The 15,151-nt window shown below is 43.0% G+C and overlaps 2 protein-coding genes across 6 annotated transcripts in view; one reads left to right on the forward strand and one right to left on the reverse strand.

The window, feature by feature from the left end:
- Nucleotides 1-15,151, forward strand: part of pcxb (pyruvate carboxylase b) — a 291,444-nt gene that overhangs the window by 174,139 nt on the left and 102,154 nt on the right. The window lies entirely within an intron of this gene.
- The window catches only part of LOC113018602 (leucine-rich repeat and fibronectin type-III domain-containing protein 4), a 38,335-nt gene continuing 23,231 nt past the window's right edge, over nucleotides 48-15,151 (reverse strand). For both annotated transcript variants that reach the window (XM_026161750.1, XM_026161749.1), the window contains 3 exons: nucleotides 14,327-14,488; nucleotides 12,966-13,700; nucleotides 48-3,287 (listed from right to left, as the gene is read on the reverse strand). In XM_026161750.1, the coding sequence (XP_026017535.1) occupies nucleotides 1,970-3,287; nucleotides 12,966-13,700; nucleotides 14,327-14,488 (2,215 nt within the window). In that variant the 3' untranslated portion in view covers nucleotides 48-1,969. The remainder of the gene's footprint in view (nucleotides 3,288-12,965; nucleotides 13,701-14,326; nucleotides 14,489-15,151) is intronic.

Consider the following 15,151-nt stretch of genomic DNA (forward strand, 5'->3'; position numbering starts at 1 on the left):
AATGTACTTAAGTAGTCAAGCGCACAAACATGACACATGGCCACGCGTTAATGACTCAGTCTCAGTTCCATACATGTAAATTTTATTATTTATATCAAGTCAAGAGAACAATATTGACTTTGGCAAAATGAAATGAGAACAGAAAGGAAACAACACTGATTGTTATTATTGGAATTGGCTTTGTTTAATAGGCATCTGTGTGTGTGTGCTTGCCAGTTTGTGTTTTGTGCTGTGCGCTTATTCTTGTTGTTGTTGTTGTTGTGGTAGTTAATTTAACTGCCTAGTCATAATCATGTTCTTTCCTACTCACGAAGATTTCTTGTCTAAAACAAAAAAATCACACTTTTCATAGTTTGCGTTCGATCCTAGAATCACTCCCCAGAAAACTTTGAAAAACAAACACATGGTGCGACAAGTAACATTATTTTATTTATATACTATATATGTATGTGTTTGTGTGTCTCTCTCTCATAGAGGTTTTTAAGAGTCTTCCAACAGATTTTATAGCGTTTAGTGGCTTCTGCAGCAGTTTGATTCATTTACTGTTTTGTTTTTATTTTTTTTTAAACTGCTTCCTTTCTGAGAACATTCGATTTGGATTTACCATGAACCCATGTGGCACAAAGGAGTTTGAAGTCACACAAATGAATTTGAAATTTTAATTCCCATTTAACAGTTTCCGCTTTCTCACCATGCTACACTGCTGAAAATAAGTTGTACTGGTTGTGGCGTATTTAAACATTTCGCTCTGCTTTCACTCTCAGTGGAGCTCAAGGACGCCTCTCACCTTAATTTTTAGGGGTTTTTTTTTCCTTTCTTTTTTACAGCATATCCAGAAAGCACTAAACATTTTTGAAACATGGAGTCTACTTCACCGGCTCGCCCCCCACCCCACCCCACGAACATTCATATACACACAGGCACACAAATGCATCCTGTCCCTGATCCATAGACGCATGCACACTTGCGCATCCATTAGCATTATTCATCTGTTTGGTCCATTATCATCTGACATCCAATACGATCTCGTCTTTTACAAATGCACACGCTTACACGTTCCATTGTGCACTCCCGTCTCCATTTTGTAATCCATATCAACTCCATTGTAATTCCAGTGTCTTTCTTTTAATAATGTCTGGGCCCCCCTCGCTGTTTCCAGCCTGTATCGATTGATCATGTCCAATGCACCCAGCTCTGTATTTATACTCCCATAATCCGCAGGCGCAGCGAGCCAAAATCATTGTCCAGACACAGAGGACACATAAAAGTCACATTCAGAAAAGAGCTTCAAAATGGCCGGCTGCGTGAAAGCCAAAACAACAGAGTGGCATCCAGACCTTTTCACTGATGCATTTCTGTCACAAGTATTTCTCCAGTATTAACAGTGGTGGTGTTCTTGATCCGGTGTAAAGCCTCATGGTGGTGTGGGAGCTGAGACTGGAGAATTGAGTGGTTGTGTTAGTGTGATCCACACAGGTCACAACATCTCCTCCTCCTCTGCTGTAACCCTTGTTCTGTTTCCTTACTGCTGTTTTCCCTCATTATTTCCTTAATTTACATCCCCCCATGTCCCTCTCACATATTTGTTTTTTCCTTTCACTGCGATGATTGTACTTTCTCTTTCCCCGTTGCCTTGAATTTTTAAAGATTTTTTTTTTTTATTAATTTTTTTTTTGGTCACATTTCTCTGCCATCACTTTCGAGGTTCCTCGAAGAGCCTCTTACAAATCCTGACCTCACTTCTTGGTATCCTCCCTCCTCTCAGCTCACAGGGCAAATCAAGAAGCTGCATTAGTGACACTTGAGTCACCTGCTCTCCTTCCTTCCTCTGAACTGGAAGTTTTTCATCTAAAACAGTTTTGCTTTTGTAATCCCTCCTCACCTCTTTGGCCTTCTTAAATCAGCATCTCATTCAAACTGTCCTCGTACAGAACCCTTTATCCCCCTCCACTTTTTGTAATCCGTGCCCCTATACGACGCTTTCCTCCAGTTCTTCCGCGCTCTTTCCATCCTTTCCTTTTTCCCTACTCCTGTCTTTTCCATTATTTGCTTTCCCGGGAGTAATCCCAGTGTTAGAGTTGGAGTTGGTGGCGTTATAAGCATGAATATATCCCCTTTGGAAATCACAGTGACCCCCGAACCCGCCGCTGCTTTCGCACTCGTCGCTCGTGGTCGACGACGCTGTGCTTGCTGTCGAAGCGCACTGCACCAGCATTCCATGCAGCGACTGGCTCCGCCTTGTCCAGATGACGCTTAGCCGCTTGGCATAACTGACAGCGCCGTAGCGCCTGGCGACACTCGCTGCGGCATCAGTCGCTAGCGCGACCGAGGAGCCCATATCGAGCGAGTGCCTCCGTTTGCTAACTGTTCCACAGGCGGGGCTCAGAGGGGAAACTGGGCTCTGATAAGCCTGTGAGGAGTTCCATTTGTCCCTGCCTCTGGGTGCGACTCTCCAGTCCAACAGCTCCGAGTCTCTCAGGGGTGCCGCGAGAGAAAAACTAGCACGATTGGTCAGCTCTCGCTCCAGTCGGGGCCTTGGGCGCTCCCTCTGACGCGACTGACGGGGAAGGGTTGAGGGGGGAGAAGGGGAGTAGTAGAGGGGCGTTCTGTCACTTTCTGAGGTGTACGGTGGCGCCTTGTCCAACTTTCGCTGTCTCACCACCAGTGCCATCTCACTTCCTGCCCCTGTCGTTGTGGAAACCACGCCTCCAGCTGAAAGAAACTGCTCCAGGTTGACTTTAGGTTTCGGCCTGGGCTTAGGAGGCAGTTTTGGAGGCACAGAAGAGGCTGAATCGGCCTCTTTTTCCTTTTCATTGTCCTTCTCTCCTCCTCTCTTAGAAGGCAGACCATTGGGCAGGACCACCATCATCATGTCTCCAGAACCATTGGATTGGTAGCATCCGCTACCGTTTCCTCCTTTGTCCCCACCTCCTACACTCCCCTGACAGCAGGCCCCGCCTCCTGCCTCGGTATTGCTGCTGTGACACATTATATGGTCCCCGTGATTGCAAACGCGGTGGCGAACCATGAGTGCCACAGTAAACACAAGTAAAGTGACAACAACAACGCCGCCAACCAGTATGGTGAGTGTCCCGCCCAGAAAGTGGGCTTGCAGAGAGCGACATGCAGGGTAAACATCCTTGGTGGAGAAGGTTGTGCAGCCCAGAACCTTTGTCGCAGCTAAAGATGTGATTGTGTCATCAAAAATGGCCAACACGCACAGATTATAGTCCACACCGGAAACCAGGTTCTTCAGCAGGAATCGATCACTGGTTGACGGTAAGATTCTAAAGAGGGAATAAAGGGAAAAGAACATGGGTCAGTTACATAAACATGGACGGTGCACAGAAATGCATAGCGTCTGCTGTAATTTGAAACCTGACCTCGATATTTTGACTAATCCGACCGAATTTAAGAAATAAACGGTTGAAGATTGGGAATACAGGCGGAGGAAATGGGTGTAAAGGGAGGGCTAGAAATGGCACCGGAGTAAATACTGCAGTAGGGGAGTGAGGGGAAAATGAGGCTATTGATGGGGAGCGCGCCTAGGGAACATGAAAAGAGAACTCTGTCTGCTCATTTGGAGAGCAGGAGCGTGTCTACGTATGTGGGGATGTATTCGCATCTTTGCGGGAAGCAAACATCACAGCAAAACTCTACACATTTGGTCGTTTTAGGTTTAATTTCTGAATTAAAGTTAAAGTATAGTTGATGTTTGCTTTTCAGCAGAAGTTATGAAATTAAGACGTGTATATAATCTGGCTTTGGTCTTTTAGAGTGCAGATGTTTTCCTGTGTGTCTGTAATGAGTGAGAGCTTGCGTGGGATAATAAAGAGAGAAGTGCTTTGAATGTGTCCTCATTTTAAGTGTTCGAGCAGCCGTTATAATATATATATAACAAATGGGCGAGAGGTGAACAATAGAGGGATACTGGGGGGTAAAGATGGTGAATCGAGGGAGCAGACGTTACATAAGTTGCATGTGATTTTTTATTTTTTCTGTGTTTGCACCTGGATCTATGTTTGTATTTATGGGATGAGGGAATAAACGTGTGTTTTGATGCCAGTGGGTTTGTGTATGTGACATGCCAGGGTAAAGTGTGTGTGGGAGACTGAAGCGCACCTCAAGTGTCGCTGATGGGTATGACTCTGCCCTCTGCATTTCCAAACCTCTTGTGTGGGCAAGTATGTATTGTAGTTTTGTTTTGCTAACCAGAGTATTTTGTCAGTAGTTCCTTTGTTTTTCCTCTGCATCACGCTGTCCAAGTCCTTTTTTTTCCTCCATTCGCTTTCACGCTACATCAAAGGGCTTATTTGTATCCTACGTTACTAACCATTTCAGCTCCCCTCAGACCTGAGCTACATCCTATAAATGCCATCTAGGATGACTCAGACATCCAGGGAGCTGCTGCAGAAGTCCCCTAACCTTACTCAGTATGTAATGCCTTCAAAATGGAGACCCAGAGACGGCAGCGGTTTGGTCTTGTTTTTCTTCAGTTTTAAATTGGGGATAATTGGCGCCTGTTATATAATGAAGTTTTTCAAATAAAACCAATCTGATAATTCTCACAGCCGTAGTTATATCGATGTTGGTGTAAAGATGGGATTAGTCGTCTTGAATAATGCAGTGCTAGCTGGGAAATGAGAGGGGCCTTCTTGAGGCAAGCTACAGTCCAGAGCAGTGGATCTGGGTTATGGCAAGTAGGAATATTGATCATTTTCATCACCTCCTCAAGGCTTTAAAAGTTAACAAAACCAAATGTTTTCTACAGATGTCCACAATATCAACTTTTGCACTCGTATAATTTAAAAGAAAATTTTTTTTTTTCTTCCTCTCTCTCTTTGCGAATAACAATGTTTCAAACGGTTGCACCGTTTTAGCAAATTGCCTGGGGTGATTTGAATAGCAAGGAAATGCTTCCAAACTTCTAATTTTCAGCAGAAGCTCGGTATGAATTTAACAAGAAATTACAACGTACTGTGTGACACTCCAGGTTCCCAGATAATCTGAGTAGACACATGGGGCATCGTCATTAAAGTCGTCCTCATCCGGCGGTCATTAGGTCGCTATAAAGTCCCTTCTAACACAGTTACAAATCTGCCCGTTAACTCGTGCTGTGCGGTGGAGCAGCTTGGGTTCCAGGTGTATGTTTCCATGGCAAAGGCTCATTATTTGACTCAGCAGTGTAGTAATTATACTAAGAGTACCTCGTCTTCTGATATCCACTCACTAAGCACTCGGGACCAATCAACTTTCCTAGCTTCATTTCCCAGGATATTAGTCATGTCTTATTTTCTGAGAATTGACATAAAATTGCCAAATTTTTCCATAGCAACATCATAAGCACAGCATAAGCTTGAGAGATGCCAATTACAAAAATAAAGCTGTACTTTGATACGCTAAGAAATGTGTATGCTGAAGCTAATTTAATCTTTCTCACAGAACTGTAAAGAAGTGTCAGAGATCTCTGAACTCATGGATATAAACTACAGTGGACAACCTAAACATCAGCAGTAACCAGCACTGACATAAAAAGATGAGAGGTTTTGATTAAGGAGTTTTCATATTCCTACAGCAAAAAGACATCCAGAGAGTGAAAGTGAAACCGAGGATTATGACCAAATATCTCAGGGATGAAAGCTCAAAATAAAACCTCTTGTGCAATCAGTCAAGTCAGAGAATTGTGAATAACTCCTGTGAAGTCCAGTAGTAAAGACAGGGGGTGCTCAATCAGATTTCTAACATGAAATATACAAGAGGCATCGCTCGCTATGCTTCTGTTTCTGAATAAAAAGCCTTTGTCATAGTATAGGCTTATCAAAGCCCCCGAGATTTATCGCAATGGTGTCAGTTCATCCACAGCCTTTATGCATCTATATATAATTGATAGATCCCACAAGACAGCGCGACTTGACCATCATTGGAGTGATTCATGTACTCCAGTGAGTTGCTGCTTCTGTCTATCACAGGCTAATACCCAAATCTCTTTTCTTACTTTGATTCATATTAGTGCATACTGGTTCAGAGTTAGTGTGTTGCTGGATACTGAAAAAGAATGCCTAAATCTTATAAGATGATATTCTAGACCAGCATATTTGCATCTGTCTGGATTAGCCTAACACAACTAAGCTTTCTGGATGAGTCTTTGATTTGGTCCTCCATTGTGACCATGCCTCACACAGTCATGCACACCTTTAGTCATTTTTCTAATCCTACTATTCAGACTCCTCCCTTTTTATTCACTCTGTCCTCCATTCTTCCCTCTATATACTCCTGTAAAGCTCTTTATCAGTCCTCCACCGTCAATGCGGCCAACTTATTTTATTATTTTCCTCCATCAGTCTTACATGACCAGATTTCCTCCGTTTGGGTGATCAGGCTCTCTTATCTCCTCATATCCTATGAGCTTTTCATTGCGGTGCAATCACCCATCCCTCTTTTTCCTTAGCCTAAATCTGCAGTGATGCAGTCATCTTTGGTTCAACCTCTTTTACAACTTCACTCTCCTCCTCTGGTCTAATCCTGTGTATCTTTTACCTCATCTGCTTGCCTCAAATCCTTTGGTATTTTCCACCAGGCTCTACCTGATCTCCCAGCCTCTCTTCCTTTTCAGTCACTCCACTACATCTCTATTAGCCACACCAATAACCATGTACCATGATTGAGCATCCAAGGTCACTCTTCCTCCCCTCTCATCTACCCCTATCTCCTCTGCCATCTCCTTTTTAGGTACCACTGCTCCTCCCTCATCCTCTTACCGCCTCTTTTCCTTTTCACTACCCACCTCACCATTTGTATCCTATATTTCTTTTCCTCTTCCTCTTGCCCACCACCCCTCTCAGTCGTCTTTCCCACCCCGCCACTGCTTCCTCCCTTATGAGATTGTGAATCACCTCTCTAGTTGTTTTTGCTACACTGGGAGCGACAAAAATAGGCAAGCAAATTCACTAAAATATACATGGAAGACCCAGACACATTCACAAACGCATGCATCTTTGATATGCTGATTCGCTAGCACTCGCTGCATTATTCATTTTTTTACCCGTATTTAGCTATGTGGTGTGGGTACACATGAAATAATATCCGGCTAAAACCTCTGCTCGAGACATTATGTTCATGAATACAAAGTGCATCTCGTGTAACTCGGACTGATCGTCGTGGACTACGAAAATTGATTGATTAAACGGCCGTGGTGTTGTCTGTATTTGCGCCGACTCGATCTTTGTGGGCCGGCTTCTAACATACCAAGAGAATTTGCTCCATCCCTGTGCTTCTAATTATGGTTAAAGCCTGCAAAGGCGTGCACATCCACAGATGCAGGAAGAAAGTAATCGAGACAAGGGAGTGCTTTGTTCAAGCCGGTGACACAGAAACGAGTAATTATTAGTACCCGTGAGAGTAAGGCGGAGAGGAAAAGAGAGTGATGGAGGGAATCAAGGAGTGGTGGAGCCCAATTTTTTTTCTTTCTTCTCATCGTACTTCCTGTCTTCTCTTGTTATTCTCGCCGCCTCACGTCTTGCTCCTCTCTGTCAGAGTTACCAAGTCTGGTGGTCTGACACCAGACAAGATTGGGCACAGAGAGAAAGAAAGATGAAGAGGAACAACAAAGCAATTATCTCCTTCTGGCTGACATCTATCCAGCTCTCCTCACCCCCCCCACCCCATGTCCACTCTTTCCTACATACATTTTTAGCCTTGATTCGTCAGACTGTTTATTGCCTTGTTATCTGTCTCTCTCAATTTTGTCTGCTTTCTTCAGTTTTCCATGATCACCCCACCCTCCCCTGTTTTGCTTTCCTTTATCTGGCTTTTCACTTAACTCTTCCTTATTCGGTCTGATTTTATTTTTCCCCCCTCGATGCCTGATTCGGTTGCTTTCTTTCATTATGCGACCTTCTCCTTGTCGTCCTCATCGTTGCTCCCCCTTTCTTCACTTTAACCACCTAGATATTTATAGGAAATTCCCTGTCCATCCTTTGCTACCTGCTTAGCCCGTCCTTTTCCTTCATGTGACTCTACAGAATAATATAACGTGACATATGTATTGAGTGCTGACCCTGTTCTCTTCCCCTTCCTTTTGAAGCCTCTGATATGAGCTGACGCATGTATTGACACAGTAGTTTAACACTTAATTAGCTCTTCCCGTGGGGTAAAACTCTTCACTTCATTTTACCTCATCTCCTTTTCGCTTCCCTCCCTGCCCTCTAACCGCTCAGCTGTCCGGGTCCTTGTTTGTTCATCTTGCTTTCCTCTTTTTCCATCTTTGAAGCCGCATGCCTCGGCATGCCCTGCTCCCTGCCACATCTCTTATTACATCCTTATCAATCCCAGCCTCAGCATTTGCACATATCTTCTTGCTTTTATGATTATTTTTTTTTGTGTTGTAATATGTTGTAATATGACAAAGTGAAACCATGTGAAGATTTTGATGGATTTCTGATTGGACCAGTGGGGAAAATCATTTGCACAGCTCAGTGTGTTGTTTGTTTTTTCCTGTTTTTGTTGGCTGAACACACTGTAGTTTAGATTCTTGTCACTTTTGCTAAGCACATTTAGTTTACATGTAATGAAATATGCTGTATAAATAAAACTGACACATAGTTTGGTGTAGCTATAGTCAGTGCCCTGGGTGAACATTTATAAATACATCCATAGCACAATTCAGTGTTTTCAAATATTAGTCAGATATGGTGGGTAATTTGCAACAGGAAAAATCTTTAATGCCAACACCTAATTTTCAGGATTTTTTATTAAAGCCCTCTCCTTTTGTGACTCATTAGCCGTGTTCTCAGCTCGGTTTCTCAGCACGCTCCTTTCCTGCGGCTTTCAACCTCTCGCTCTGTACTTTTTAACAGTGCGGCCTTTTCTTAGACACAACTTTCATTATTCTCATTATTTCTCAAACTCTGCGTGATTTTTTTCTCCAATGTACTCCCATTGCTCTCCCTGTGATCGTTACTGTTCCCATTAAGTCTTAGCCGAACTTGGCACTTTGAGTGCCCGGCAGAAAGGTCGATCATGTGGTGACTGGGGTGCAATTGTGAAAATTGTCAAAGCCACTCTACGCCTTCCTGCGCACTTTAAAGACTGTTGTTAAACCTAATGAGAAACTTTTGGCTCAGACATATACAAGTGTCATACAGATGCTCTCTCTGACATACCGTATATAGCAGTGATTCATAACTAATTCCCAACTGCTTGCCAGAGGCTAAAAATAGATGGATTTACACGTAAAAAAAATCATGAAGCACAGTGAAACGGCAGATATCTTGTATAATTCTTAGTGAATAATGGATTATACAGAGGTTGGGCTCAGTGAGACTTGTGCTGAACATGGAATCTGTTTCCTGTAAAATGTCTATTTACTACATGTCAGGTAGATTCTGACTGGTAGCGAGGTCATTGTTTACAATCCCAGCTAATTAAATGCTTCTTTCAGCTTTGTGTTCCTGCATACAGTACATGGAATATGTCAATGTGTTAATTCAGTATCACAGCTGCCATTAAAGTTGACGTGCTTCTGATTAAGACGCGACCGAAAAAGCTCCACAAAGCTGTAGTGCCGGCCGATGAGGGTTGACAGCCTTAAACTGTCTATGACTGCATGTTCTTTGTGACTTGCAAGTGCTGACGAAAACGCGCTTTTGAACAGATGGTGCTCCATCGGTTGCTTTAAAGTGCTGGCTCATTAACATGGACTCGTGCTTTCCTGTCCTGTTCTTTGTCCTTCAGGTAGGCCAGTCCCATGCGTGGGCAAAGAACTCATGGTAATTGCTCACATTTACCGGCAACAAGGAAATCTTTGGCAGTTCTTTCGCTGTGCTTTTCAGAATCTGGGTTTCATGTCACACTGAAGGATCAGTGACCGTGTGGTGCTGTTAAAGGGTAGCAGAGCTCCGGGAAGGAAGCTGGCTTAATGTTGTGAGGGAGCACAGCTCAAAGGAAGCCACATCCATGACATTGTACTTGGTACTCTCACAGATGCCAGCAGAATTACAAAGCATGCTAAAATGGAGGTCGGTGTTGTCTAACATACGACTGACCTTTTAAAGGATACAGTGCAGTCTGCTGTTCTCTTGTCTGTATACCACCATCTTACGATGCATTTATTTCTTGTCATTTCTCAACGATTCCTCTTTTCCTGTGTTTCTGTCTTCATTTCTGAATGCCCCTCGTCTCCCCCTCTTCCCATCTTTTGCCCAATTCAGCGAGTGGCTGGTGTTTCCTCCTCCCAAATTCAGCAATAGAATACGAACACAAATCCCAGATAAAAAACCTGAAATCTCACTGACCTGGTCTCACCTTTTGAGTTTCTAAGCCAGACTTGCTTTGGTTGATTCCTTTTTTTCTCGTGTGAAACTTTAGTTGGCACTAGCTCATTGATAGCATGATGGGAAGCCATACTGGAAATGCTCGACAGCGTTGTAGTATGCTGCTTTCCTCCTTCTGTCCTGAGAGACTGAGGGTTGTGCCTCCAGACTTGTCTCCTATTTCAACCTGTTTTCCACACTGACCTGTTAAAATGGCCACTACCCTACTCTGAACAAATCACACCACCAGGAAAACAGAGGGCTGTATGTGTCACAATCTGGCAAAACCTCAGATCGCTTACTCTCCTGTGATCCCAGCTGGTCTGTGACTCATTCTTTCATGCTTATCTCTTCTGTTTTCTTTTGTTTCTCTCACAGCTGAGTGTTTAAGAAAAGCATTTTACTGGTGTCAACCTTTTGCCTTAAAGAGCTACGTTTAGGTGCCCAAAGAAGTCTGTATTTTTATAAAACCACCCTTGAGAAAATACACTTAAATTTTGAGTCAAATTTAATCGAGAAACTAATTAACCTGGTATTGTGTTGTTTGATATCTCTTAGTTTGTGGAGAGTATCTTCTCTTAACCTTTGTTACTAGAGATAACCAGCTTGCTCCCCTGATCTCAGATTATTATCCACTGAGAAATTAACACTAGTGATCAACAAGGAACTCGAGATCTCAGTGAGCTCATTTTAGGTATAACAAGCGTGTCGTGGGAGTCTAAAGAATCTGCATGTTATTTGTTTTGATGTTGCATTCCTGTTGGACATCTCTTTATCTCCATCCTTTCAACTGCACAACCTCCTTTTCAGCAGAGGAGCACTTTGCTTTCACAAAATTGCCTCGTCTCTATTTCTAAACGTTCCTGCTCCCTTGTCACATTATTCCTGTTTGCTTGTTTTTTTTTTCTCGCTGTCTTACGTTTCCGTGGGCTCCATTTTCTCCTTTCTCCCTTATTGCATCAGTTCCCCCAACCTCCCCCTTTCTTTCATACCCAGGTGTATATCTGTGTACACGGTCTTTCTATTTCAGTTATGGATTTAAATACCTTCCCTCCCTCTCTCCACCCTCGGTTCCTTTTTTTGTTTTTGTCTTCCTTTTCCCACGTGGGCCTTCTACTCTCTTGTCCTCCTTACTGTCAGTCTGCTTTCACACATCCTGCTTTTATCTCAATCTCACCTCAAGGTGATTTGGGTAGAACCCATCTTCTCAGTCTCTACAGGTCTCAGTCCACATGTCTAAATTCATCCGCTTTCCCCTTCTAACTGTATCCTTCACTCATAGTATTGCTTTTTACCTCCCCATCCACCCTTTTGCAAACAGCTCAGGTTCCTACTATTTTTACTTTGCTCTCAAACTTTCAGATTATAGCTTTTTTTCTTCACAATCATATTTCCATCTCTGTTCTCTACAGTCTTTGTCATACGAGTTGCTCTACCCCTTACGATACACTTACAGCTTAATCCCTTCTTTATAATACCTGAGGGAAGCCACATTGAACCCCAGCATTACTGCCAGCTAAAATAAAAACCCCACACAAATAATAGCACAGTGGCAGCCCTTGCTCAGCCAGCCCAGTGTCTTATCCCATCTTCCTCACTGTTTCAGCCACTGTAGCAATAACCCCACGCATAATGTCTCATCAGTCTACGCTCATAAATTCAAAAACAGTAAACTTTGACTGTGTACCGCTATAATTCATGAACAGCACCATAGTATTGTACATGTAAGCACACCAAGTAGCTAAAAAAAGCCACACTGTTTTATATTGAAAGACATTAGTCTCGTCCTTTAGCTTTGTTTAGACTGTTTTCTCTCATGGATTCTTATGCAAGCCCAATATTTTAGAAATGCAAATAAAAAAGATGCGATTTTTCAGGATATTGTTTTTGGTCTTCCTTATGTAGAACTTATCTTGTATAGCCACAGCTACATTAGATCTTTGAGGGGGAAAAAGCGGAATTTTCAAATACTTGCAGATGTTTGTTTTTTAGTTTTACCTCCATGTTTTCCAGATCTGTACCCTGTACTTGTATGCCATGGCGTAAATAAGAGCTTTGAATCCTTTAACTACAAATCAACTTTCTAAGTGGTTATTTATCTCCCTCTTAGACTATGATGAGTCATACACTGACATAACTTATGAAAATTAGTGTATTTAGATTAAATACATGTTGCATCACTGTTATCGTGCATTTTTAGATGGACACCGTGGCCTCTTGATGTTTATGTTACGCAGCTCGGTTCAGAAACATCCCCCTCCTTCAAATCCTTTTCCACGTTATCCACATATCCTCCCATTCTGCACTCACCCATATGCACTGGCTACTGCCTATTGAGATTAAGTGTCATAGTGATGGAGATAAATTATTAACACTCTCTCGTCCACTATCCCTTTATTCCGCTCCCCGTTCACTTTTCCCTTAAGCTATCCGCACATCAATATGCAAGATGAACAGTTCGACTACTGAGGTGTCATATTGTAATGGATAAATATTTAAAATGATTAGCATGAAAGAAAAGGGTGGGCATGACCCTGCAAAAATACCTTCTGGAGGAGAAGCTGAGAAAGCAATCATATGGCAAGTGTCTAAGTTTGCCATTAGATAAGCGACAAAAGCTTCTATTATTTGCATTGTGAGTAAAGTTGAACTGACCTGTAAACGAGCGTCTCATCGGCGGTGCAGTTGTACTGTATCTGATACATCCAGACAACGTAAGCTCCAGACAAACGCCCCAAATCCCATCGGACCTGAGCCGATGTCGATGTTACTCCCTGTACGCCAATCATCCTTCCTTCCTCTTCGTCCCCTTCTTCTTCCTCCATGCTTCCTCCATCAGTCCTCTCTCCTTCAGATGCCCTACCGCCGTCACCCTCTTCGTCATCCCCTCCAACTCTTTTCCCATCCTCTGGCTCTCCTCCGCGTCCACCGCCATTGTTAATCCCTCCATTTTTGGCCGTGCTAATATCCGACGAGCCCGGATCGGTCCGTAAAATTCCATTGGTCACGTTCCTGTTGTTCTTGGTGTTAACACTGTTGCTCCCAGCGTTTCCACCTACTCCACCCCGGTGAGGCAGGGGGATTATTTTGAGATCCACAGTGGCAGTTGCTTCACCTGCTGCGTTTATTGCGATACATGTATATGCCCCGTCATCACGGGCTACTGTTACCAAGATATCCAAGGTCCCGTTGCTAAAGGAGCTGGTCCGGGATGAGTTTGCGATGATGCGATCATCTGGTGAAACCCAGTGGACTACTGGCTCGGGGTCACCAATGGCACGGCACTTTAGCGTGGCTCGCTGGCCCTCCAGCACCCACAGCTTGTGCGTGTGGCGAGTGATGAGAGGTGGTTCACATGTGAACTCCTCCTCAGGAATTGACCAGAAATATCTGCAGGCACAGAAAAGAGACAGTGAGAGAGGTGGAGGGAGATGGGTGGAGCAGATTAATTTTGCTATTCTCCACAAATCCCAAATGATCAATTAACCAGATAGCATCTTGCAATGAGTCACGCAAGAATCATATGTGGGACAGGAGCTTAAAATGCGAAGACCAACAGCTTCCTTCTATCAAAGCCTATCATGTTAACATCTGTCCGCATACATATTCAAACTAAGAGACACCAGGATCCTATGATGACAAACTCAAAAATGCTGAAAATGTGAATAATAGCAGACTGATGAGGACAGCAACTCCTTTTCCTCATAAATGCTTCATTTTCAGTGTGGTTTTGACTAGAGTTAGACTAGAAATTTAGAAAAGAGTGATGTAGGAAGTAGAGGTAGTTCAGAGTATCTAATTAGGGGCAAAATATCACGCCAGTGTTCTTAAAACTGGCTGCATGGCGTACCTGTCCTCATGAGTTTGAGCTTGATCTCATTAAGGTAAGAATTAGGTCATTTTAATTCAAAACATTGTTCAGCCTGTAACTTATTACATTGTTGCCCTATGATAGAGGAAACCTTTACTAGTTACAAGAATCAGAATAATCCGTTGACCAGCTGACGATGATTTACCTTCCAGCAAGGTGAGCAGGAGTGGCACACGTCTCCATGTCATCTCCACGGATGAGGCGCCTTAACCACAGCAGTTCACAATTGCAGTGCAGTGGGTTCCCTCCAAAATTTAGGCTTATGACAGCATTGTATGGGGTAGGACTTATTGCACCTGTCTGAGACCTGAATATAATAAAAGAAAAGCAGTCAGTCCATTCACTTAATGATGCCTTGCTGGACTTCGAGGTTATTTAAATGCAGTATTCATAATTGTCTTTTCTCTCATTTTGAAACGAGTACCTGTAGTGAATACAAAAGAGCCTTAAAACTCATGAAGATAATCAATTTGCATTTGGTTAAATTTTTATAAATGATTTACTTTGAACATCTCTCTCTAAGAACAACTTTAGGACGTCTTTCATGAACTTGTCCTTAGACAGGTTGAAGTCAATTTGGTGCAAACCAAATGTGAACATGGTATCTTCACATTTGAACATACCATGTTCAACCTCTCTGCTATTTGCTCCTGACAGAAATCTGAGCTTTGCATGCATCACTGAGTAAAACTTGTCAGTTATACAGTGTGAACGGCTGGTAGATGAGGCTGTCTTTGCTCACCACAAATTTTTAGCTTTGATTCTCATTCTGACAAATGGTTTGGAGACCACTACTTGTTTTCTGAGACCTCTAATGGGCACCGTTGCACAAGTGTTGCAATTTTTGTTTAACAAATTCTTTTGAAGTTAATTGGACAAAGCTTGATAGACGAGGCTCAGCTGTCTGATTGTGTCACTCTATTTTCTGCTTTTAATGTACTTTATACTGATCTGCTCCCGCAAAGCATTT

This window comes from Astatotilapia calliptera, chromosome 3, assembly GCF_900246225.1.
Source record: "Astatotilapia calliptera chromosome 3, fAstCal1.2, whole genome shotgun sequence".
NCBI lineage: Eukaryota > Metazoa > Chordata > Actinopteri > Cichliformes > Cichlidae > Astatotilapia > Astatotilapia calliptera.